This window comes from Pseudorasbora parva, chromosome 17, assembly GCF_024679245.1.
Source record: "Pseudorasbora parva isolate DD20220531a chromosome 17, ASM2467924v1, whole genome shotgun sequence".
NCBI classification, from domain to species: domain Eukaryota; kingdom Metazoa; phylum Chordata; class Actinopteri; order Cypriniformes; family Gobionidae; genus Pseudorasbora; species Pseudorasbora parva.
The window spans coordinates 6,948,828-6,976,760 of record NC_090188.1 but is presented as its reverse complement, the minus strand read 5'-3'; the positions used below and the strand labels follow the sequence as shown (position 1 = coordinate 6,976,760).

Sequence of the window (27,933 nt, the reverse complement as noted above, 5' to 3'; positions counted from 1 at the left end):
GCAGCAAATCATCATATTAGATGATTTCTGAAGGATCATGTGACACTGAAGACTGGAGGAATGATGCTGAAAATACAGCTTTGACCACAGGAATAAATTACATCTTAAAATATATTACAATAGAAAACTTTTTGTAGTAACATTTCAAAATATTACTGTTTTTACTGCATGAAATAAATGCAAACTTGGTGAGCATAAAATACTAAAATCTTTAATCTTATTGATCCCAAACGTTTGAATGGTAGTTTATTACTATATGTAGTGTTCTTTGTATGTTTCACCATTGTCAACATGTTTCGCGCAAACTCTGTATTTAAATGAAAATCACATGATATAGTAAAAAAGAAAAGCATGCCACACATCCTCTAATCCAGTTTTATTCTTTTTCAGCAAAAGAGGAAAGGGAAAAAAAGGAAAACAAGAAAACAAAAAAGAAAGGCTACAGAATTTTATCTTATCCATATCTTCATTTTTTGTACGTTTTTTTTTTTTTTAAATGTTAACCTAAAAAGGGCAAAGTAATGCAGCTCTATGCTTAGAGTGAGTTAACCAGAAACACAAAGGAGGTTAAATAAGGATTTTTCTTAAGATACACAATATTCATCTCTTATCTTCAGCTGTCCATGTCGACATAAACAGAAAACCAGTCAAAGTAATAAAAAAAATTAAAATAAAAGCGCCGGTAAATTGAGACTCCGCTTTCCTCGTTCCCACCAGAGTTGAACACATCCCCCATAATGCCATGTATGGGAGGGAAGGAAAGAAAGCAAAAGAGAGAGAAAGAAAGAATCAAGAGAACATAGAAAGAAAGGTTAGCATGAGCAGGCAGGAGAAAGAACAGGAATCTAGTGAGAATGATGGAGGAAAGAGAGAGAGAGAGAGAAAGTGAGAAAAAGGGCAACAAAAAATAAAAGCCACCGAGATCTTCAGCTGCTTTAAAAGAAGCAGAGTGTATGATGCAAGGGCTGATGGGAGTTGTACGAGGTTACAGAGTGTGTTTATTCAGACCTGAACGAACTACAGTTCTTTTTCCCAACTGAACCCAAACCGAAGGGTACCGTTTTGATTGCGCTGAGCGGCGCATGAAAACACGGCTGTAAGTGCATATGTGAGTAAGTGTACGCGAGTAAAACGGGCACGGCTCTGACGCGGATCGGCCGAGAGAAACAATCGCGGCAGAGCCGGGCTTTTCGTTTCCGGGACGGGCTGACTCGTGTGATCCAGGTCACCCTCGGTCGGCGTCTGTCCGTGTGATCGGGAAGAAATTCCCAGAGGTCTCGATCGATCGATGCGTTTCCCCTGGAGTCGATCGCAGCCTCTGAGACGAGAGCAGTTCTCCAAAGTACAGGCCGCTTGGGAGCCCAAATTCGTCTGACCTACTGACCTGCATATGCGCTGGGTGTGGAAGGGGACTGAAAACAGAACGTTAAGGCTGTGCGGGTCGCCTGTGTGTCATGAGCACAAGGCTACTGAGGGGTCAGAGGTCAGAGGTCAAGCAGGGGTGCGGGGTCCTCTGAGATGTGTTGGAGGAAAAAAGATGCCACTAACAGGTGAGTTATCGGTGGATGCGTGCGTGCGTGTGTGCATGTGTGCGTGCGTGCGTGTGCGAGTGTGTGCGTTCAAGAGCACTCCTCTCCGATGCGCTGGCAGGTTCGGCCCACCTTGCGGTCCAGTTTAACCATCTTCAGCACGGCTTCCTCTCGGCCGCGGCCCAGATGGTCAAACATACAGTCGTGTTGCTCCGGCAACCGGTGCAACATGCAGAACACATAACCTGAGAACAAGAGAGATAAAGAGTGATCACGATGAGATAAAAGTGTTGTATAACCTGCTCAAGGTTGGGTTTAAAAAGCGTTGTAATAGCACAGCACGTAACACCGTCCTTTAACAGCATGCTTCAGGGTACATTTTGTTCCCAAACACATCACAAATGACTCCGAAAAGTCACTAATTGCGTCACTGTTCGCCTTCTGAAATGTCTGCTTTTGTAAATGAATGCCAGAGATTATACTGATCTCAGATAATTTCTAAATAAAAGATTTTAGTGGTGCTTGTCCATGCAATACATCACTGAAATGAATAGAGGTGTCATCGGGGGTCATTACTAGTGTTGGGAATTCTGGAATCGGATACTTAAAAGGTCCACTGTGCAATATTTATGAGGATCCGCTGACAGAAATGCAATATAATAAACATAACCGGTTTCAGTGGTGTATAAAGACCTAACATAATGAACAGTTATGTTTTTATTACCTTAGAATGAGACGTTTCTATCTACATATGCTGCAGGTCCTTTACAGTGAAATCGTCATTTTGCAATGTTATGCTTCTACTATAGCCCTAAACGGACAAACTGCTCTACAGAGTGCTAGCTACTCTCTGCTGTCTCCAAAGACGACATATTTGTCCTGTGTCAGCCACCATGGTTTTTCTGTGCTTCAAAAGGGAGGGGTGAGCATTTGGACAACCTCACCACTAGATGCCGCTAAAATGTACACAGTGCACCTTTAAGGGGGGTGGGGGGGGGGGGGTGGGGGGTGGAATGCTGTTTCATGCATACTGAGCTTTTTACACTGTTAAAGACTTGGATTCCCATACTAAACATAGACAAAGTTTCAAAAACTAATGTTGGACGCTTGATGGAGTATTTCTGTGTCAAAAATACTCCTTCCGGTTTCTCGAGAGAGTTTTTTTCGAGTATGGGTCGGTTTGACGTTAAAGGGGTACTTCAGCGCTGGGAAGATGAATCTGTATTTAAACTGGCTCACCAATGTAGTAGAAATGTGAAATTATTTTTTAATTTGGTGCCTTCTAGACCGAGAAAAGACAGAAAAAGTATTTTTGTCTCATGGGGATGAAAGACTACAATTCCCAGAATGCTTCGCTGCCCTGTTAGGCCATTCCCAAAGTCACCTACTGGATTACTGTGACTGAGTTGAAGACACTACAATTAAAACCTGAACGTGTCTGTTAAATATAATGAGTGAGTCACCGCGCGAGTATCACAGCACTGATCACACTGTGAGAGAAATGAGCTCGTGATGAGAGCTGAGGTAATCGCGACTACACTCGCGCCATACATTCACAACGCGAGTTCAGTCTGGCGCTTTTCAGTTCATGCCTTTGCAAGCTTAACTTTCATAGAAATTAATTTGAAAAGTTAAAACACTTACATTGCTGACCATAGCTCCGTTTAAATGAGTGCCTGCAGCTGCCTGCTGAGCTCTCCCTGCAAGCTGAGTGTGATCTCCCATCCCCCATGCGCGAGTTCAAAACATGTGGAAATGGCTCCCTCTGCTGGCTGTAGTCTTTAGCCTTATTCCATACATTCCTCCTATGATGCAAATATCGCTGAAGTAACCCTTTAATAGAGCGGAAGGTCCTTGTATTGGCCGTACAGGCTCTTCTCCCGGTAGGGTGCGAGCGCGCGTGACTAGAGCGAGAGAGGAAATGCACGCCCCATAAACACTCTTTCAAGGTGCAGATCCAGTCATCCGTGAACACTTATGACACGCCCTATGGTCGCGCCGCGCTTCACTTTATTCCTATGAGTGACGTCGAGCAACTTCAACACTTCAGCACAGCATTCCGGGAAGGTAGCGGCGCATTTGAACCGATTTGAACGCAGAAATGACGGGAAGCTTCACAACATCGCGTCAGTCGCGTCTCAAAGTGGATCTCCACCGTTCACTGCTGTCAGGACTTCACCAAATCATACCAAAGAAGTGTGTTTTTGACGGAGCGGTCGCAGCGATAAAGGTTCGCCCATATTTCTTTTATAAATATAATAAAACTAAAGACTATTCGGAGATATGAAGGACGCAATACTACTCTATAGGTACTCAAGATGGACATGAGATTGACTGAAACTGAGTGTTTCACCCCCCCTTTAAGGTCCGGAATCGGATACTTGTTATACAATTAAAATGTTATTGAAATATTTAAAATGTTCCTCTTACTGATTCCTTTGTGTGCATTCTTTGCATGCCACACTGAAGACTTGGAAATAAACGCCCATGGATAGGAATGGATAAGATTTGCATATTTAATGAGCTTCGGCTCCCCTGTCAGTACATGTGAGAATTGTTTTGGAAAACGTCAACCCAAATGATTCGTCCCACAGGTTTGCAAAATTGGTGGATATAACCACGAACTGTGCATCACACACGCACGTACGCAGGCACATAAGCCAAGCCAATGTCCAGAAAATAAATAGCGCACATCAAGAAAAGGAATGTTATTTTACTATTTAAGAAGACCGGTATTGGTAGGCCGTCTGGTAAACACATAAGTTAGCGCTGGGGAGTAAAAATGTTTTTTTTTTTTTTACATTTTTCACATTAGCGTGTTGCTTCATTCATTTATGTAATCTCATCCTGTCTGCAAACCAATCTCTTTACAAACAAATCTGTGATCAGAAATGAAGGAACAAACTCGCAATGTCTTCCCCACATGAGCTGGATATTCATTAAAAATAAAGTTCAACCACACAATATCTTCAGCTATCTTCGGCATGTTTATTGCTCGGTAGCATGATCCGTTTAGCTTCATGAGACGGTGGACGGGGCTTCAGAATCAGGTGTGCTTATTCTCATGTTGAGGCGGTGTTTCACCACATGGTGACGTCACGGGATGGCACGGGATAACTTATCACTTACATAAGAATGATTGATTTCTTCGGTTTAGTAACTAGTTTCGCCCAACACCGATAATGATTATGATGATGATGATGCTTAGGGTTGGGTACCGAAACCCGGTGCCAATATAGCACTGGTACCAATATAACCGGTATGTACCGGACCGAATCAGAACACAGATTTCGGTGCCATCAAACGCGCATTCACACTTTGGCTGGTGCTGAGCCAGAGACAGACACTCGCAGCTCTCGTCACATATCACAACGATTCACAAATCACAACGATCACAAGAACACGCATTTTAGATCAACTAACAAGATCATTATGACAAAAATTCACTTTCACATATTTAAAACTCAGAATATCAGATAGCTCATGACATGAGTCACAAAGTTTGTGAATATTTTGAATAAAGAAAACAACAAAAACCCATACAGCTGAAAAAAACAGGGTTATTTCGTTTTTTTCTTTATTCAAAATATTCACAAACTTGTGACCTATGTCATGAGCTCTGATATTCAAGTGAATGTGAACGCAGTCATAGAGAGCGGCCGCGGCTGCTGTGTCACATGAGAAGCACGACGCGTTGCCATGTAAACAATAAGGTTATGCGTTCTAAAATATTTAGCCAGAGAATATGGTCATATTGATGCAAAATAATGCTGAACTGAAGCTGGTTTGTAGCAGACCAAGAATACAGACTACTTTGCTGTTATTAGTGCTGTAACTGTTATTTAGTGTTAAATTAGGCCTATAATTTAAAGAATAACAATAAATTTTTTTTTAAAATAAATACATAAAAAAGCTATTCTTTAATGTGCCATCATATTGTGGCTCTTTTTTTTTTAGTATCGGTTTAGGCACGGTACAGTTTTGAAAAAAAAACTAAACAATACCCTACCCTAATGATGATGATGATAATTATAATAAGAAATCTAAAATCAATAGTGCAAAACATAAAGCTAATACTTTGGTTAGTGGAAAACAGTGTGTTGCTATGTTTGCTAAGGTGTTCGGCCTACTAGAGGTATCATTCATGACCGTAGCACACATCCTGTGTTCAAATCCATAAGAAGCGGCGCGATTCCTACGCTAGCAAACACTACAAACTACACACAGACCAAATGTGGTTTGACTTCTTAGAGAGCGTGATCTGAGACCATTTCCAAGTAAATAAAAACCAGCTCTGTGCAGAGAGGATCCTTTCCGTCTTCAGAGCCTCATTAAGAAGAGTCACTCGTTAAGGAGTTTAATATATTCATTAATACACATGGTGTTTTTAATGAGTCAGAGATGATTAAAAGCTTACAATGTTTCAATTACGACAGCCACAGAAGAGCTGCACGGCACTACACACACCAGTGCATCATGTAGCGCTATTCAGGGGCGACGTCGCTGATTATATATTCTAGAAGAGATGTCAGCTTCTGAATTGTTTGGCGAAAAAGAAAAACAGGGTTGTTCTCACTGACTGCATGCAACCATAAACCCACAGCATAATGTGCTGCCTGATTCATGAAAGATATGCTCAGATGAGGCGGTTCATATTAATGAATCATTTGATTCGATTAGCAAATCAGCCTGAATCGCTGATTCAGAACACTTAAACCGACTCGGATTACTGGCGTGCACATTACTGTACATTTTAAAAAGCATCCGAGCAGATTTCCTAACCCTAGGAAGAAAGCGCTGCAGAGTTTTCAGCGATGAATAGCTGCAGGAGTCCTGTCTGAGACAAACCCCGGCGGGATAATGACTCAGATACGAGCTGTCACGGGAACAGTCAGATCCATAAGTGTATTAGCAGAGCTGTGGGAATTGTCATTAGACTGATGACTTAAAATACCACCTTCAGTTTAACAAAAGACAAACAGATAACTAGCACAGCCAGGAGGACTGATGTTACCGCGCAATTATGTTTAAACGCTCACTTTATTTCATTACCTACAGTTAGTATCTGAAATTTAAATGGCCGAGGGGGGTTAAATATACTTTAGTTCTGTAGAGATCTAAAAGTTCTCGCTGAAATTGCAAACAGTCAGGTGAGGAATGAACAGGCCCACACAGAATTGGAAAACCCATCATTTACGCCGTTTGAACAAGGGACGTGATGTGACAAAACTAGAAAACTTTCGCCGTCATCAACAAAGCTGTCGAGACTTACTATAGACGAACTATAGCTTTGTCACATCACATCGCCTCGCAGATGACACGGCGCAAGATGACGGCCATACTAACCACAGCGACAGGACCCCAGCTCTTGTTGTACGAGCTCCAGTTTGGTTTGGCAGCGATGGCACCGCCGACGGTTCTTCTGCTTGGGAACTCGTGGAGAATCGTCAGAACACGAGGCCTCTCCCACACGAACACGCTTCTCCGGGGACGACTCGCTCTCTGAACCTGAGGCTGAACACACAGGCAAGAACTTTTCAATTCTTACACAGCTGAAAGTACACCACTACTGCACAACTACCTGGGTGCGGGTCGAACTGCACTATAAAACACACTGGGGAGCACAAAGAACTTAAGTTGGATAGCCTTGTAGCAAATGTTTGACTTAACATCTCATTACTCATTACTAAACAGGAAAAATGGTAGTTGGCATGGATTATAATTGATTGAAGGTTAAACCAATAAGGTTTAACCAATAATAACACCATAGAAACAACTTAGCAAGGCCGACAGTGTGTATAGAGTTTGAATATTTGGGTAGTTTGAAGAAAGACTTGAGATTTAAAGAATTTTCTTTAATTACAATTAAGAATAAAAAAACAACAGGACAAATGTTTAGGAAATATATACATTCAGTAAGAATCAAATTAAATAAACAGTAATTTATTAAACAGCCTTTGAGGTACAGTGGGTCTATTTAATAGTAGGACTCAAGTACAGAAATTGAATAGATGAATGTCATGATTAATGCCAGTGGTGATTACTAAAGGGATAGTTCACCCAAAAATGAAAATCAACTCCCCTCAAGTCATCCTAGGTGTATATGACATTCTTCCTTCAGACGAATACAATCGGAGTTATACTGAAAAATGCCCTGGCTAATCCAAGCTTTATAATGGCAGCCCAAAATTTGAACCCCCAGTAGTGATGACAATGACTTTAGTGATGTTACGATAAATGCCAGGGGTGATGACATAATCATGAATGCAGTGCCATCTTGATTAATGCAGAGATGATGTGGTGTTGACAAAGAAAGCATTGATGTCATGATTAATACCATTGGTCATGACATCATAAAATTAGTGATGTCAGGATTAATAAAAATTAAATGCCCATTAAAATGAAACACTGCACCCTCTTCACAGTCTCAACTGAATATATAATCATTCCTTATTAAAGCTACAGTCAAAGCTATTCAGTCAGCAGCGAGTGATTTTCTCTTTTCTCTTGTTGTTTGATTAGCATGACACCGAGAGCTGCACGTTTATCAGGCTGCTGTCACTAATGCATGGATCTAATATACTGACATATGATTCCAGTGGTTTACATTCACTTGAGACATAACTGATTGTGTTTATGTGAAGACTGGCATTCTGACAATTTTATAATGTGATCACATGCTGTTCAAAGAGGCGGATTTCAGTCTGTGTGAGCAAGGCTTATTGCATTTAATAAATGTTTTTAATATCATACACTTCCCGTACTTTGTCTGATTCATGCATATTTCTACATTGTTCTAATGTGTCAATAAAGATAGCCGTCAATAAAGGCAGCCTGTATATATTTACAAACTGCAATATAAACTATATACCAAAATCTCTATCAACAGGACTTTATATTATCGCTACAATATCACCATCCATAGAGCCCAGCCCCTCAGGAGAGACTTCAGAGTTGGCGGAAAGTTTGCAAATACTCTAGACAGAAGTAAGGCTTGACCAAAGCTTGAACTCTATTGATGTAGCTCTCTCTGACCTTGGTTAGTCAGTCTAAACCAGCCTGGATGCCAGCCGAACTCAGCCCCGCCCACAAAATCCTTAGGTCGGGCAGTTCAGTCTGGCCTTGCTCCATAGAGGAGTAATTATCCTCGAACAGAAACTGTTCAGACCAATGAAATCATCAGGGCGGGCTTTAGACGATGACGGACAGATGATCAACAGTAACGTAATCCTCCACGTCATCAAAGGGGCTTGGATTATATTTGTTTGAATCCTAAACGGAGCTTGTTTGTATATGCATTCACCTTCACAATTTCTCTCAGAAATGATGATCATGTTGGGGAAGTACTCTGTGTATCATTAAATTATGTTATGTAAATTAAAGTATGTTTTACAACACCGGCAAAGATTGCGTATTCCAGCCTTATTCCAGCGCGCGTGCAGACAGGTTTGCCAAGTTTTTACAACAAAACCCGCCAACTACTAGCCCTAAACAATAGCTTCTCCGGGGGAAAAAGGTCGTTTGTGGGGTAAAATGTGTGTTATTTTGGCAAGTTTGCCCGCTAAAATTCGCACTCATGGTGTCTATATATCACATAATAGTCGCTTCAACCCGCGGACATAGAAAACAACCCGCGGGGGGAAAAAACGCGGACGTGGCAACACCATGGGCAACACAGTGCAGTTGAGAGGCTTGTTCGAGATCCATTGGCGCTGCGCAGACTGATCAGCATATGACATCAAAGTACCGCGAGAACGATTGTAGAGCAAACTGCACCTTATGCTTCTGAATCTCTCTCGCGGTACTTTGATGTCATACACCGATCGGTCTGCGCAGGGCCAATGGATCTCGAACAAGCCTGAGCTCTGTTGCCATTTGACAATGCGTCACTTCGTTGCTCTGATTGGTTGTAGGTCTGTCCAATTGATTTCTTTCCTGGTTCGGTTGAAACACGCCCCAAAATCACAACCCAATGGAGCAGTTTCAGACTCATATTCTGACTAGAATTGAGTATGACCACGTCAGGCTAAGTCTAAACCGGAGATTCATATGCTTTCGGAGCTTTAAAACTCTTCTTTGTTGTGGATGTAGCGGTGTTAATGAATGTGTAAGGTAGGTAACAGGTGGGAGAAAATACACAATTCATCCATCATGTTTGCGCATCGCTTCACAAAAAAAGAAAAAAAGAAAAGAATAATTGGATATTTATATTAAGTTTACTAAAAAGATGCTGCAACAAAACATAGATAAAGGATAGTTTTGTGCAATTGGTAACACCCAAATACCTACAGGCAGCTGTTTTGACAATTTCTGACCACATTTGTACACTGCTGTACATTTACAGCTCAGTTCCAAAGTGGTGTGATGTGCTAGACTATTAAAAGCTGCCAGACACACACAAACACGAGCAGCGGTGAGGCGTACCTGAGTCGCAGGGTCGTTTTGTAGGAGTGGATAGCGTGCCGCGAGCGGTGTCTGTACTGGAGACTTCTGAGAGAGAGAGATAGAGATAGAGATAGAGAACGATATAAGATTTAGATTCATGCATTTGGCAGATGCATATATCCGAAGTGACTTTCATTGCATTTATAAGTTCATGCATTTCCTGGGAATCAAACCCATGACCTTGGCGTTGCTATTTAGGAGTGTTTTTCCCTGCAACCCACCATTTGAGAACCACTAGTCTAGATCTCTTAGGATTCAGACTTTCTGGTTGCCTTCAACCATTAGACAGGCATTTCACATCCCCAAAACAAATATTATAAATGTGCCCAACACATCCGCAATATTCAGCAGTCTATCATTCTCCACGACTGCTGTAGAATATTAAAATGATTAGAGCCCATCTGAGACCAGATGCGATGTGCGCTGAAATATCATCTCAGTTATTATAGGTAAGACAGAAAACCGTGTCCTCACCGTCCTGTGCAGGAAGAGGCGTGGCTTCTGTCGAGGGCTCCTCAGAGCTGGCTGGCTTGGAGGACAGGGTTTGGCTACTGCTGCTGCTCGTCTCATTGCAGAAGACTGCTGATTGGCTATTGCTGGAGCTGGGGGCGGGCTCTGGAGTGCAGTCCTCGTCTGGCTGTTTCTTCTGTATGTCTGATGGAGAGATCAGAGAATGTGAGTCTCTCAAATTCGCAGAGTCTCGCAGTTCAGAGAAACTGAATATATTGACACGTGCTACAAGTTACTTACCCGCAAAACATTTGGAGCAAAGGTTCATGGTTTTGCTGGACCTGGAGAGAGAAAAGGAGACAAAGAAGATATTTTCTTAAATACCTATAGTGGAAGAGAACATGTCCAGGGCTCGACATTTAATGCTTGTCTGGGACAAGTGATTTTTTTTTGAAGGGGCAAGTGAAAGAGTTTTTTACTTGCCTGACCGGACAAGTAGTCTGATTAAAATGTCCATAACAAAACAATAACTAGGGAATCAGCAAACCGCAAGAATGATTCTGAGTTAATTTAGTGTAACTGGTGATTGATAGTGGATATGGTAATATATGAATAACTAAAATTGAAACAAATTGAAAAACAGAGAAATGTAACATACTGCGTTAAAAAAAATTATCGAATTGCTTTTTTATATTTATAACACAATACAGTTAAACAGCATCACACCACCAAGAGTGCCGTTTTCCTGAATACCATCATGACTGAAAATGACACTGATTTCATGACAGTTACATAAATAATTAACTAAAATTAAATCACTTACATTTTAGAAGCAATATTGACTGTTTGTGTTTATTTCTGCAGTGAAAATAGTTCCAGTCAAAGATCATAGCGGAAATATATATATCAGGGACGTTACTGAATGAATCGGTTGAATCAAAAGATTCAATGACTGATTGATAAACGACTGCCTCATTCTTGAATGAATTAGCTGTTTGAATGAATCAACTCAATGACTTACTCATACCGTATTTCCTCAAATAAACGCCAGGCCTCTGATAGTGGCCGGGGGCGTGGTCAGCATGTCAGCACAAATAAAGGCCGGTCTCAAATAAAGGCCGGGGGGAAATGAGTGGATAAATAATCTCCTAAATGCCGTTAATTTAATGCGAAACCATCCTGATGCCACGCGCCCCGATGCGAGTCATGCCAGTGCAACACACACTAATCCTGGTCTCTTATAGTCAACCTAAAAACTTTACAGGGATTGCTTAGTAAATTAAATTGAGAACATAACGGATGCATGTGCCATTTTAAATAGGCTACTGTAGTCTATGAGACATGCGACGTCTGTGAAAATGCCGTGTCAGGCAGGCTACAGATATCGATCTTCACAATGTGTGCGCCTCAATCTGCTCCGTCAGTAGTCAGGGCACAGGATAACGGTTTAAATGAACAAACTTTGAGTGCTAATCAAGAGTTTTGTGCAAGCAATTTAAGGTCGCGAGACTTCATTCAGTGATTAAAACAAATAATATTAATATTAATTGAAGTTTTACAGCATACTGAGCGCTCCGAGCGAGCTGTTCTGTGCTAAACATGGAGCTTTTCCTTGACATGGTAAATAATCACACCAGTGGAAGCAGTGCATTTATCCTTTATTCATGCAATATCTCTTCAGTCAGTACAGTAGCCTACATTTTAGTAATGTTTCTATTTAACGTTAAATAAAATGAGGCATGGTATGCTAACTGTATCTTACATAGCTTGCATATAACCATCTCGCGGCTCAACAATTTTATCTCCTACTGACCAAAATCCAACATACTTCCAGACATGGCTTTTTAGATTATGCAGTTAAAATCTCTTTCTCTGCTGTGGGCGAGTTGGGCTCTGCACTTTCTGCCATCTTCCCTGCAAGACGTGTCAACTTTCAGCAGTGACAGTGCGACTCCTGTGACCTGTTCTTGAACCCTCAGGAGCGCGCGTGCTCGCTCGCAAAGCAGACAGCCACGCCTCTACTACCGCGCCGGGGGATTTTTTTTTCCGTTTTTTTTTTTTTTTTTGAATATTAATTTTCACCTCCGAAATTCGTTTTTTTTTTTAAAAACTATTCCAATATATATTCGAATTTGGAATATTCGTTGACAGCCCTAGTGTAGACGAATCAACCCGGAGACCGGAGACTTCTGAAAACGAAGGTGTGGATGCCCACATTTGCTCCTGATTGGGTGTTCAGGATCACTGTGTATCCTTCTCTGATTTGCCAAGCCAATGTCTTATGAACATTACGCGTGGCGATAACAGACCAGAGCCGTCTAACAGACCAGCCTCGACGACCACATAAACAATAACATGGAGACGGAAGTGCAAGCTTTGCTGACTTTGTTGCCATTTTTAGCAGCCGTTGTGAAAAAATGCAGTTGCATTTTATAATACTGCATCTGCCTACATGCACAAGACAAGCCGTTATTAGAGCAATCGGCAAAGGCTTACACTTGTACATTCATGCCCAGCATGCATTAAAGGTCATGTGCCATGCGATTTCGGTTGTTTAGTGTGGACGGAGATCTTTTCTGAAATACAGTGGACTCTCCAGTATGGACAAGGATGTGTTAAAATGTTAAAAAACTAGTGTGGACATCGCTTCAGACACCTCTTTAGAGGAGTTCTTTACCTGCGGGCTAAGGGTGGTGACATATCAAACACTTTATTTACACAGACACAACAAACAACCATTGCGCTTCCTGCATGCGACTCAAAACTCTCAGGATGATAGAGGTTAGCAACGAAAACAACATCAACAGACCTTCTTCGGCACAATCAAGTGCAATCATAATCAGCGGCCAATCAAGGAGGCGGAAGGAAGCATGGGGAGAGAGCAGGGCATTGTGGGTAGGAATAATGTAAATTAAGAAGATGATCACATTTGACTGTAGAAGAGCACATCACCACATGAAGACACCGATGCTGTAGCTGCGTGTGCATGAGCAATAAAAAGGTCGGAAAGGTGCTACTGATTGAATAACGCATGACGGTTGCCATTGAGTTAAGCTGGAGCAGTTAAACCTGTCAATCCAAAGCCTGGCGAGCACTTATGATAGGCAGATGAATCCTATAGTACACGCCTATTATAATTGTATTTGCAAATCTGAATGGAACACACTGGTGGAAAAGAAGAGTCTAGTTTCAGACTTTAAAAAAAACTCCATTTGTACAGCACTATGGATGAAACAGGTACTGGTTTGATGATAAACCACAATGAAAATTCCAGATGGTTAGTATTACAGCACATCTATTCTGACAAGACCAAATACAATAACACTGTCATATCCATCACCATACCAAACCCTCAGAGTTGTCAAGCAATTGTACACAGTTCAGTTTATTTTAACCTTTAATATTATAAGTAATGTACCAGCTGACTGGACTCCCTGTTGAGTTTACAGCATTAGTTGATTTTTTTTTTTTCTTGAGAAAAATTGAGATAACATTAAAAATATAATGTAAAAATTAACATGTACTCTAGATATAGATAGATAGATAGATAGATAGATAGATAGATAGATAGATAGATAGATAGATAGATAGATAGATAGATAGATAGATAGATAGATAGATAGATAGATAGATAGATCGATCATTGTGACACCTATAGGAGATTGGTCTATACATTTGGCTCGAAGTCCATAGACATTTGCAAAAGCTGAATAATCTATCAAAGACCACTGATGAATATGGAAAAGAATCGACAATTAGTCTGAGATAATTAACAATTTGTTGATTAATCGTCCTAATAATAATTAGATCAAACAATTATCACAATTTAGGCATCATTGTGATGTCTGTCAGCCATCGGCGATGGACCATGGCATCACCTATTGGCCTACACCTAATCACAATAACTATTTGTTGCAACCGTAGTTGGGGGGAAAAAGCAGCATTTGACTAAAGCCCCTTTCACACTGCGATTCCGGCAAATACACGGATAATGCGACTCGGCATTTGTTCCCGGGCCACTAGATTTGGTCCATTCACACTGTCAGCGAAATACCGTAATATGTGCGCTTTCACACACAACCCGTAACGGTCCAGGATTGAGTTGACACGTGACATCCGGATGTGACGTATAATGTTTTGTATACGAACACTCTCTGCGTTTAAAACACCGACTAGCTCTTCTGGCACTGCACTGTATTATTGAAAAAACAAGCTCTGGGAGTCGCACGATAACTACGTACACGTTGCGGCATTACTTTTGGCTTTTCTTCACACAGCGCTCGTCCTGGGTCGAATACCGCAATGTTACTAGGTCCCCGACCCGGGTTCAATTCGGTAATCAATTCCGGGACGTGGTTGCTTTCACACAAAAGGTGACCGGGCAATGTTCAGGGAATATTGCGGGTCTGACGTGCAGTGTGTGTGGCAGATAAACTTTTACATTTTTCAGAGAATGCAACATTAAGTGTGTGTGTGTGTGTGTGAGAGTTTGTGTGCATGGTCTTCCTCTGTCACATGATTCCAAGCCAATCAAGCCAGCCTCTCTCTGGATTAATCTGACATCCCCTGTTAAATGTCATCCGCAATTACTGCTTATGAAAAGAGGCAACAGCCCAATCAAGACTCCGACGCACACACACCTCAGCCCACCTTCTGAAGAGTCAGTGTGTGCGCGCGGCACATTCAACAACCTGAGGAAGACAAATCGCATCACACCATTAATCAAGCTCTTTTACTAAATAACCACAATAACACTGAATCTAATTTGTAGGTGTGATTGATGCAGCGCTTCGTACAAAATAAACCCACCTACCAATAACTGGATTAACTTTATTAAAATAAAACTCGTTTCAAATGTGTATCTTTAAAAGGTTATGTAATTTCTGCAAAGAGCCAGTAAAACCTGAAGCAATTCAAACCCATAGCTCTGTAGTTGTTTCACCCGATTTGTTAAAAAGACCTAGCTTTATTGAATGTATCATTTCATCGCACTAGTCTTTCCTTAATAAAATTCAACAGGGCAAGCATAAATCGTATTGGGGTTATAAACTTATATTCACATATTTGGGGTTAGAAACTTAAAACCCCAAATAATCCCCTAAATTGACTAAACATAGGGCTGGACGATATGGCCAAAATTCATATCACGATATTTTTCTTAATTTCGGTCGATACGATATAATTCCGATATCGATATGAATTATATAAAAGCTTTAGAAAAAACTACTAAGAACTGCCACAAAGGATGTCTGTACCTACAAACTTCTGAAAAATGTATTTGCCAAGTCTATGAATAGTCCTCCTATAAAATTATATAATTTTTTAGAAATAAAACCAGTACAAATAAATTAATGTTCACCTTTTTAGCCTTTATATGAAAAAGAAATGTGAAATCAACATCAAATAAACATAAGACTCTCACTTTATTAATACTAATATCTTTAAGTTTAAACTATAATATAGGCTGATTATATTATTCTTAATATAGATTAAACAAAAGTGCTTCAGCCAGGATTCAGCCTGACTCAGAATATAGCGGATGGATCTGCTTCAGATGGTGGATCTGCTTCACAGCGTACAGTGCTCCTGCCGCAGACGCAGTTTATTGAGCATTTTCTTTCAAGTTTTAAATTTCAGTGAAGAACAATTCATAGCGCTCTATTTTCCATTTATGCAAAACTATAGCATATATTTAATGCTGCAGTTATTTAATTAAAAATGCAGTAAAAAACGTAATACAGTGGAATATTATTCTGATCTACATCATCTGTTCACTACGTGAATATATAGTAGTGTCATTTATTTCTGCGATCAAAGCTGAATTTATCATCATTACTCCAGTCTTCAGTGTCACTCATCATTCTCATATTAGGATTTGATGCTCAACAAACATTTATGATTATTCTCAGTGTTGAAAACAGTTTTGTTGCTCATGATGCTCCTTCATTGCTTTCATATATTGTCGCAATCGTCTGACTGTCGTCGTCACCTTTCAGCTCATAACGATTGTTTTCCTTCAGCTGCAGCTCCAGTGCGACAGTAAGTTTCTACGAATCCGCTTTTGGACTTTCTGTGAGAGCGCCCTCCTCATATTTAGATACGAATAAAATGACAGGTCATGCATAGATTATTTTTTGTCACTGAAATTAAATCTTGATGTATTCACGTTGGTTTCTATGTATACACTTGCCCGTGACCTCAAGAAGCGCGCAATCAACCGAGGTTAGAGAAAGCGGTCTATAGCGTCCCTGTTAACTTGCCCGCCCTCGCTCCAGGTAATGCCGTTTCGAATCCCGCTCGGAGCGGGTCGACTAGGACCGGTGAGACCCAGTAAATGTGCGGGGGATGAAAATACACTTTATTAAAAGTGCGGGGGATACGCCGAACCACTTCCACCCCACTGAATTAACGTTAGTCTTTCTTCTCTTATCAACTATTTATTTCTCCTTACTTGTGGAAGTTCATTCAGTCACATTTGTGTTGCGGTCAGGGAAACTCTTTTTGTAGCTAAAACTTGGCGCGTTGGATCTATCAGCCTACTACTGCTGAGCACTGACTGCGTTTCTGTGGTGTACGTCATCGCGCAAGTAGCCAGTCATGTTCTGCTATTTCTGACGGCTGCGCCCTGAACGTCAGTCAGTGAGGAATGCTGTAATGTATTTATCGAAATATCGAAAATGTGTTTAAAAATCATATCACCGTTATTGAAAAAAATTATATCGCGATATATATTGATATTGAATTATTGTCCAGCCCTAACTAAACAGTGTTTGTGAAAGGACTATGAAAACCAAGAGAGTTTCTCATCTGACTGACTAACAATTCCATAAGTATTTACGCAACCGTTTCATTCAAACAGGACTTCAGAAACAGAAAGAAGTCCTGCCTAAAACTGAATACACAGAAACAATGTGTAAAGTCAACATCCACAGGAATGCTGCACGTTTTAAAAGGTAGGTGCTGTTCAAGGTTTCCTACACGATATCACCGCACCTACCTCAAAAGGAAAAAAAAGCAACATTGAAATGGTGAAGGTTTTCTTTAACAATAATGAGAGAATTCTGTGGGAATCACAGGGGACAGTGCATCCAAACACAACAGATGATCTCACCAGCCACATTCATTCCCAAGCCCGCACCAGCTCCCAAAAGATAATGCACGGTTGAAAATGAGAAGGATGACATGCTAACAGGTGTTAAAATGTAAGATGCCAGATGGAAGTACGGAAATCGAATGAAAAATGAAATGCCACAGCTGCCCTTCACACAAAAAGAGAAATGTCTTTAGAACCAGAGCAAACACACAATTCGGATGGTATATACCCTGCAACAGTTGAAATGTGAGCTATTAGCAATTTTGCTATCTTTTATACGTGAATAATCTGATCTTTGGGTTTGTATCCCTTAAGCTCTAAATAAAAAAGGGGGAAAAAATTAAAAGTTATTACCAAAGTAGACATTACCTCAGAGTTACCTAATATACAAAAAATTGTTTTTTCATTGCATTTACAGGGAAAATAACTATACTATGGCATATAATGCTACAATGGCATAAAATTACACCTTCCTTGATAGTAGGGTTGGGCGATGTGCCCTAAATTGGCAGTTGACGATGTTTTACTGTTTTTATTTTTATAAAAAGATATCATTTACTATACTCTGTTTTTTTATCTCTTTACATAAATACAATTTTCTACTTAAAAACTTTAATTTCATTATTTTAGTAACCCAAATAAGGACTCACTAGAATGCACGTGATGGGGGAAAAAAGTAGCTTCCTTCCACTTAAGAGGAGTTGTGCACTTTTTATTTTAATTTATCTCTTTACATAAATACTATTTTCTACTTAAAGCTATATTTTCGTTATTAACCCAGTGTTTTGTATGTGAATGCTGTTTTACATGAATATTACCACAGGAGTAAAGCACAAAGCTTTGTTTACAAAGGAAATAAATTCAATAAATTGCAGCCCTGGATGAGAGAGGTGGGCTGAGCCCAATTTAAGATTTGACAGCTTTTTACATCTGTTTTGTGATCTAGTCACCCGATTTTCCGTTTTCCGTGAATTTTAACAATAGGCCTAACGTTAGTCCATTTTAGCCCACTGGACATCTAGTTTCTTTTCTTAAATCTTCACTCGCGTCACACTCATTTTCACAGGAAATTATAAACGTTTCTTCCTTTCGTTTGCGTGTAATTAAGTCTATTAAACCCACTCACATGTATGGTAAAGACTGTAGGACGAATACCTTTTGAAAAATTTTTTTTTTATTACATTTTATTTTTGTGCTTGTTATTAGACTTGAGATGCGTCAAGTTTATTTGAATAGCGCATTTCACACCCTGCGATTTTAAACATAATTAATGCATAATTAAACATAGCCTAAATGTCTTGACCCTGTGGAAGATAAAATTCGCTCTTCTGCCCTTTTACAACATACAAAACGCAGGCTCTCTCTCTCTCTCTCTCTCATAGACTATAGTATTTAAAATGGCATATATGAGTAAGTTACACTCTTAATTTAATTTACAGAGCAATTCCTGCAAAGTGGGGGGTGGGGTGGGGAAATCGCTCCATCGTGATGTCGGTCATGGACGATGATCTATCGGCACAACCCTACTTGATAGACTAGAATTTACTAGAGGATACTAATGATACTACAGTTCCTTAAGCAAAAGATCAAGTTGATAACAAACAGACATCATCTTCAATCAATCAGTGACAATAGCAACAGTGCACCGGTTTTATTTCATTACTATTTTCCCAGCTTATCCTCTGTAATAGTTAACCACATTTTCAGATAACCGGCACTACACACAGGCCGAGTTTGCTCATGTGATTTGCCAAGATACTCATAGCCGTTGGTCTAATCTTGACATGTTAGTAAAGATGTAGGTGTGCTCAATTCTCCTTGACACTGGTTATCAAAACAGAGCAGCATTTGCTTGTCTTTCAACACCAGTTAGGCAAGTCTACACAGAGTACAAGGTTGAGGGAAGAACCACTCACGTTTTGAGACTGCTTTTACACATGAAACAGGTTAGCCGAAACCTTTACCTCAAGTATCGGTTTACTAGGTTTTACTGCCCAATCAAAATAGCTACCTTACAAGCAGCATGCATGGTTTAATGCATATGCCACATGTACATACAACAAACACAAACATTTTGACAGAAGCCAATTATGTGAGAGAACGCTGTCTTTAGTGGCATTACAAGCCATCGGTAACTATAATTTGTAAATACAATCAGATAAAAAGTTTCACACTAAATAAAAATCACAAGAATTTGGTTTAATCGTAGTTTTGCACCAATGATAAAAAATAAAAAAACAGTAAAAACATCTATCAGCTTTTTCTAATATTTTAATATATGGAAAATGCCATGCAGATGGTTAAGACAAACAAATGGAGAGCTCAAAGTTATTTATCCTCGTGTCATTTGAATTATTTTTTTAAACAAAAAGGAGAGCTGCTACAGTATATGATAACTTGCATCATGGACTTTTATAATGACATAAAACCTGTATCATACTCTTAAAAAAAAAAAGAGGAAAATATGCAACAAAAGGGGCAAGTAAAAAGAGAAATTTCAGCCAGAAATCATCAGCATAATAGTTACACAAACAAACCAGGGTGCAGACAAACTTGTTACTGGTAAAATGGTTTAAACATCTGATTTTAAAAGCAAACAGAACCATGCGTTACCAATTCTTACAGGGCTGATTCAACGTACAACTCAACTACTGTATCATTTCATATTTCTCTGCCACAAAGCAAACCAGTCAATCTGTAAAAGTCTGTCTAAATGGGAAAAACAGTTAAGGGATCAGAATACAGATGGGCTGTGGCTGAAAGCTGTGGGATATACATTACAGACATCAAAAGTGTGACATTTTCGAATAAAGTTTATAGCCTTATAAAGGCCAGATATGAAGTGCTATGTTAACGCCCAGCTTCATGTCTCATGTGCATCTTCAATGACAGCAAATGTGTCACTTGAATAAAGAGTCCAAAATAAACCACGGCTAAAATCTATTTATGAGTCTATCAGCCGCACAAATGACACATTAAAAGTAGAGAGCTGAAAATGACTATAGTGTTTATGATGATGAAAAGACCAATTTGTAGATTATTCACCACAACACACCCATGTACACTCACCAGGGCTTGACATTAACTTTTTTGCTCACCAGCCACTGTGGCTAGCGGTTTTCTAAAGTTACTAGTCACTCAGCATTTTCACTAGCCAATCAAACTGGAAATTACATTTTATATGATTAAAGTTGACTCTGGCATGATACAATTACTTGATTTTGAGTCATTTAATTAATTTAGAAGATTTAAAACCCTTTCAAACTTTCAAATGCAGAGTGACCACTCAAATCAAGACTACATTGTATATCAGCTGGTCTGTGCAGATGGGCAATATGAGCATAAGCTAATATGAGAAATTTAAAAGTTACTTGTTAGGTTTTATAAAAAGAACAAAGCAGCAAATTACAGAAATATTTTTAAAAAAAATGTAAATCCCATATAGTATGTTTACTTAATATGTATACATTTATTTAACATCTGTACACTTAGTTGTTTGATTAACATTAAATGACAGGCATTTCATTGGGCTGCTGAATGCATGGACGTATTGGGGCAGTGTTTATGTATGGCAGAGTATGGAAGTTTCCATATCCTGGCATTCAGACAAGCAGGGGAAATAAACAGCTCATGAAGCCGCTTGTTATTTGTTGCAGCTTTGAAAAGCAAATTTAAACAGCCTAAAGCCTTGTTTTACTTTCGCCTGTCTCCGCTGAGCGCGCTCCTCCCCAAACGGACAAGGCGTTTATGCTTGACGCGCTCGCCGTTGTGCTATTCTTTAAAACGACAGAGGGCGACTCAGAGTAATTGTTCTATAAACCAACAGGAAAAAGCGTAGAGAAGAAGTGGGCGAATGTACACAGGCAATATTTACTTTAGTACATTTAACCAAAAACCACACTACTAAAGAATCAGTTAACCTTGGCTTTATATTATTACTTGTGACATGAGAACAAAATATATGTATGCAACTAAATTAACGATCTCTTAAATATTTCCTAATTTCACTAAACATTTTAGTGTCCTGATTTATTTATTTATTTGATTAAACCTGGATCTTTATTTAAAATGGCTTATTTCTGCTTTTGTAGGCTCATTCAGTAAATATAAGCACCTAATTTGTATGTGCAAACTGGGGGGCCGGTGTGATGAGACGTCATGCTCAGCTAGATTTGTTTGCCAGGAGCTTGTTTATCTTCGGATTCGGAGCAGCGCGCGCTGTTACAAAAAATGTACTGCACACCGCCAGGCGAAATGGGGTCTTGCGCACCCAACGCGCACAACCGCCCACTCCACGTTGATGTCATTTTTGCTGCGCGCACTCTCGCGCTCAAGCGTCGAGTATAAACATGGCTTAACGCCGTGTCCTTACCAGGCGTGACGTCAAAGTTTTCAGCTGCAATCAAAAAATAACTGAATAAATAAATAAATAAAAATCACAGCCAATCAAAAGCGTGTGGGTGGGCTCTCCCTACAAGTACACTGACTGCATTCGCAACTAAATTAAAGGTGCACTATGCAGCTTTTGTCCACTGGAGGGCGCCTATGCAAAACAAATGCGTAGTTTGATGACGCAAAGTGTGAGCGCAACATCTTGGGAGATGTGGTCTTCTCATCACAGCCGGTGAAAAATAGGACTCGGGAAAAAATCACGTTCATGCATGCGGTTATTAACGTTACTGTAGTCTAAAGCAGAGCAGGACCGAGTGTTGTGGACCTGAGCAAAGCTGCTGGAGCGATTGTTAAACAAATACCCGCCTTGCGAATACCGGGACTTTTATTATGACGGGACGGGACTCATTTGCCGGGCGCCTGCACAGATCCGCTCTTCCGGTTATGATTTTGAGGTAATGGAGCTCTGTTTATCATATTAGATACATTTAAGTGTGTTTAAAACGATGTTATGACGTTACTCCGTGGGTTCAGTTGTTCACACTGCTAAGAGTAAAGCGCTCCTGCCAAATAAAAGCCGAAACCGAGGGTAACGCAGATATGACGCAATTGACAGGCGACTCCCTCAAATGTAATGCTGCAACGTCCCTGTCCTTAGTTAAAATAGCAATTTTCTCACAATTTACAAATAGTTGGAAACATCTGGGATATTGTAGGTACTCAACTGAACAAAATATATAACACTGGCCAAGTGGTTTTTGGATATTTTACTGCAAAAATACTACATAGTTCACCTTTAATAAGTATATCAAATTCCTAAATCTTACACCGTTTTGGCATGATTAAAAATACATACTGATTGACAGACTTTTCATTTTTTATCATAGAAAACACTCGTTTGCTCACCTTGAGTTGACAGTTTGAAAATTAGCCGTTTTGTTTCATTTATTTTCAAGATCTGAGATGAATTATCCATTGTTGCTTTCAGTAAGGTTATGCATATAAAAGGTCACAATGATATTCAAACTGACTTTAAATTCTTTGAACATTAAATAAAGCACATAATCTGAAATTGTCATACTTTATATTTTTGCAGCCACAACGCCGCAGAAACAAAAAAAAAGTATAAAATAGAATCGTCATTAATTGCCGTTGGGGCTGGTTAGTGACCTACAAACTGATTAACATGGAAAAGATCATTTTTCTAACGTGGTTAGGACACAGTGAAGGCTTATAGGTCTGTTTCAGTATTATCATTGATTGTTTTGCATTGTTTAGATGGACTCATGCCATACCCTATTGTTTTTGTGAAAAGCCGCCACTAGGATGTAATATTTTGTGATACTTGAAGTACATCCTGACTTCATTCCAGAACAGGTCTAGACAATAAGGACGCCTGACAGGTAAAAAGATGCTTGGGACAGTTGACGGAACTGTCACTCACCCAGGCCAGTGATGCATCGCCAAAACCGTTTATCATTTGCACACGTTTTTAAGCCTTGACAATTTAAATATTCAAGCACAAGAGGATGTGAAATAACTCGATTTAATACACACTGTGTGAAGCTCATACATCACTATGTGAACGGGTCAACGTATACAAGGGATACAGCTTGGGCCGTTCCATTTCCTTTTAGGGCAACGTTGGTTCAATGACAAGTTACATATAAAGCGTAGTATTAGTATATAATAGGGATGGCTCGATACCACAATTTTGGCTTCGGTACGGTACCACAATCTAATACCGAAGTACCGATATTAAATCGATACCACAAGGTCTGATATTAGCGCAGGTATATTGGACGCGAATGAGAACAATTATGCAACTTTTGAGTTTATGAAGTGGGAAATTACCACAAATGTTTATTAGTAAATTAATCAGCAAAGCTTATCACATCAAATCAGTCATTTGAAAACTTTCTTGTGAGAAATAATTTCAGCAAAAATCTCTCAAAATTAGCAAATTGCTTCTGGTTTCAAAAGACATCGCACTACACTAAAGCAATCTGCATAATCCTATTCAACATTTCTCGCTCGTCTCGGGATGGATAACGGAAATCATTTGAACATGCAAGTGATTTTATAGCATTTCGTAATAACAGTTACAGGAGATATGAGAATACGACACACACACACACACACACACACACACACACTCCTGTCACTTAGTCACGCTCGCACATTACACATTAAGTTTCCTTAAACAGTCAAATACACAGAATTATGTACAAATGTCCGTCTTTAGTGAGTATTCACATAAACACAGTCGGGTGTGTCTAACGTGAATGTAAATAGTGTAATAGTACGCGTGCAAATATAATGAGATCTAAATGTCATTGGTTGAAACGAACGCTGGAGATTGTGATATTCGATCTTATGTTAGGCTATGTGTGTGCGTTGATCAGTGTTAAAAGAAAATAAATGTCTAAATGAGATGGTTTGAATGATTCACTGACCTGTCGATCTCTTCAGAAGTCCTAAAGTCAGGATAGTGACAGATGCTTCTTGGCTAGGTTTGATGGTTCTTCATCAGTTTTATAAGCAAAGTCATTACAAATGTCACTTCTACTCCTCTCTTTATTAATTCGTTTTGGGCATCTTGAGTGAGATTCAACTGCTTTATCCATTTTGTCCGTCTATGTTGTTGTCACGTTTGCCGGTTGTTTCGGCTCAGTTTGGGTAGCGCGCTGCCATCTAGCGGTGAACTTCGGAACAGCAGCATATACCGAAATGTGCCAAATCATGATATCGTACCGTTTTAAATAAAATATATACCGGTATTTTTCCAGTACCGGTATATCGCGCATCCCTAGTATATAACGACAACAGTTAAACAACATTATATATTTGTAATTTTTTTTAACAACACGATTTTGTCCAACACGAGTACAATCGGAATCTGAATGTGTGAGTGTTTTTACTCATGATTAACAAAACCCTATTTAGGAGTTGGTATCCTTCCACTCGCCAACTGATCGGCCTTAACTCCCGGTGCGGTACACGGCCGTTAATTTCTTTTCTTGTCTAAATTACGTCGAATTTATAGTCGCGGCTGTATATGTATAATGTATGTTATTATCATGAGGGCTGGAATGAAACACTAAACTAAATCACAAAAAAATGGCTTCACAGGTAGTTCAAGCCCAAACTCACAACACACAAGGGTCAACTAATAGGTTGTTGAACCACTGAGACAGATCCACCCTTAATTAGTCTATTTTAAAAATATGTATGGAGTAGAGCTGCACAATTAATCATTAAAAGACAGTGATCTTTATTCAAACACCCACACCATCTTATTCCTAAATGACAATGACTAGGCTGTCTATTAACCCTTTGACAAGTACAATCACAGCAGAACATGCAGTTCACAAGCTACACAAAGAGGTTTTTTTTTTTATTCACACAGTATCAATATTTCTGTTATAACAATATGACAGAAGTAAACACTTATGCCTATGGTAGTGATCAAAATAGATCAAATCACCTTCTGAAAGTAACGACACTTCAAATAAAGATTGTATCAATTACATTGTTACACCAGTAGTTGGAGACAAGCAACTAATAAAAATGTATTTGTTGTTGAATTAAGAGATTTGTTCAAAAACACTGATTCACCCAGTAATGAAACAAAGTCCTTATAAATGAGTCATTAAATCATTTATTTAAACCAATAATTTCAAATTGATTGAATAGACTGCAGCAATTAACATTTTGTCAGATCCAAACACCATGTTTTTTTTGTGTTTACTTGTCCATTTAGAATCATGGGAGAAATCTCTAATGGACTTTTTTTGTTGGACTTTAAACAAAAAAGTATGTAGTATTAGCAGGCAGTCTTGGCGAGTAACCTCTCATTTGGTAACATCTTATCTGAACTTGCACAATTGTGTAAGAAAATGTGGATCAGTACATTAGATCTGTGCATTAGGTCTTAAAGAGACAACAGCCTAATTTACATATTGCTATTTTTTTTATCACAATGAAAAAAATAACTACAAAAATACTTACTTTAATTGATCACTTTTTTGTGGTCTGGCCAGTGTAAACTTTGGCAAGCAAGTCAAAATTGAAACCACTTAGCCCTGGATTTACAGTCTAATTTACACAAAACAGCAGACTGAGCCTTATAATAGCTTAGTTACTGAGTAATGTGAGAAGGGCTGTGTGATTAAATCACTTGATAAATAAGCCATGAAACACGTATTAACTGGTATACCATCATCAGCGTTTTATCCAACAGTTATTATATTTACTTATTATCCAAACATCTTTTTTAATGGCTAAAAATAAAAGGCTGTTGAAAAATCACCTGCCAGAGGTCTGTGTCGGTCTTACCCAGATCTGGTGCATTTGTTTGGAGAACAGACAACGTAGAGTGTCAAATGACTGCACCTGTGAGCCTGACACATGCTTGAAGAAGAGCCCTGATTGCTATGTCACTCAAGCAAAAGTCTATCTATCATTTTCATCTATCCATCATTGTACTTTGATTCTGCTATATAAAGACACTGGCTGTCTCAAAACCTAGGGAGGTGTCTACCTAGACAGAATTTAAAGACATCAGAGGTGTGTACCAAATGATCAACCAGCTGTCTAGGTATGCTACTCACTAGGATTTGACATACAGCACACAAATTATGTCCCCAATGATACCAAAATCTGTTTTAAGATCCTACAGTGCCAACATCTACAAAACCCACTAGGTGGGATGCACACTATGTTTTGAGATGCAGGAAAAAATATGTAAAAACATGCCCAAAACGTTGCCTAGGACAAGGATTTTGAATTCTAAAAAAATTATGTAAAATGTATTTAAATAAACTGATACTTTATCTAACAGTACAGCATTATATTAACACATTCCACTGTATAAATTGGGACCTAATAAATAAAAATAGGGTGGCTTTTTAAATTTTAGGATGGAAATCCCTCACAGTATGATAATCACATTTAAGAATCCATAGCATCTAAAAGATTGCAAACCCTTGGTCTAGTAAGCCAACATAGTTTTTTGAAATACAGCACTTATCCTTACTACTAGTTACTAGGTAGGCTGCAAACTAGGTTCTGAAATATAGTTAAAAAATGGTGCCACACTGCCACTTATAACTGCAAACGTGTTTTCTTGGTAGGCAGCACATTAGGTTTTGAATATAGCCAAAATAATATTAATAATGATGCAGGCTGGGCAGGTTTAGCAATATCTCAAAAAAACGATGTCCCATCGTCCTTATGATGCCCCAAAAAATTCTGCAGACGTCTATTCACTAAGTTTTTATCTATAACATCACCATTATACAATATATAATGTAAAAATATGCTGTACATACAAGGTGTTCAAACACAGCCTATGATTGTGATAGAGAACAGTGAAATATCAGTGATCTGTCAGTCCAGCTAACACGTCTCGTTAAAAACTACAGGATCGCCCAAATCTGCTTTTGATCAGCCCTGCTGTTTAAATGTGACACGTGTTTGATGGAATTGTATGTTTTATGCGTGTATTTGAGGAGAAAAGGCAGCTGTGGATGTGAAAAACAGGAGTGGTTGTTCCCCACCCCCATCCATCGGCCTACAACAATGAACAACAAACACTCCACATTTCATTTACATTTATCGCCTTCATCCACATCAAATTCGCCGCACGGGTACACTCACGTGTAAAATGAATCATCTTACCCCCAAAATCCACAAGGGCAGCGGGGAGGAATACTAGGCGGCTTGCTGCGCTCGCTTCCTGTGTCCCCCATGGCGGCGATGTGAAGGCGGCAGGTTTCTGCAGGAAACACCGGGGATCCACTTGCGGCCTAGTGCTTGTGCGGGAGTTCCTCGGCTCGACGTTTGATGAAAAACGCTTTACAACGAAATCCCCGAGCTGAAAACGCAGCGTAAGAACTGATAGATACAGAAACGAGCAGCCGCTACTATAAATTCGACGTAATTTAGACAAAATTCAAGAAATTAACGGCCGCGTACAGTCCGACGGACCGCACCGGGAGTTGAGGCCGATCAGCTGGCGAG

General features: G+C 39.5%; 1 protein-coding gene across 2 annotated transcripts; it reads right to left on the bottom strand.

Moving 5' to 3' along the window:
- Nucleotides 1-361: 361 nt before the first annotated feature.
- Nucleotides 362-27,933, bottom strand: zfand3 (zinc finger, AN1-type domain 3). 2 transcript variants are annotated; one of them, XM_067422113.1, is made up of 6 exons: nucleotides 27,571-27,933; nucleotides 10,725-10,765; nucleotides 10,449-10,628; nucleotides 9,954-10,019; nucleotides 6,876-7,043; nucleotides 362-1,774 (listed from the first exon to the last, which is right to left on the bottom strand). In XM_067422113.1, the coding sequence occupies exons 2-6, from the start codon at nucleotides 10,750-10,752 to the stop codon at nucleotides 1,620-1,622; spliced, it is 597 nt and encodes a 198-aa protein (XP_067278214.1). In that variant the 5' UTR covers nucleotides 10,753-10,765; nucleotides 27,571-27,933; the 3' UTR covers nucleotides 362-1,619. The 2 variants fall into 2 exon arrangements, with proteins under 2 accessions (XP_067278214.1, XP_067278213.1); XM_067422112.1 differs by having other exon boundaries at nucleotides 27,592-27,933.

Coding starts and splice junctions, on each gene's coding strand:
- zfand3 (XM_067422112.1), bottom strand. CDS start 27,662: ATGGGGGACACAGGAAGCGAGCGCAGCAAGCCGCCTAGTATTCCTCCC. Junction 10,020..10,448: donor GCCTCTTCCTGCACAGGACG/GTGAGGACACGG, acceptor TCTCTCTCTCAG/AAGTCTCCAGTACAGACACC. Junction 1,775..6,875: donor GCTGGGGTCCTGTCGCTGTG/GTTAGTATGGCC, acceptor TCTTGTTCTCAG/GTTATGTGTTCTGCATGTTG.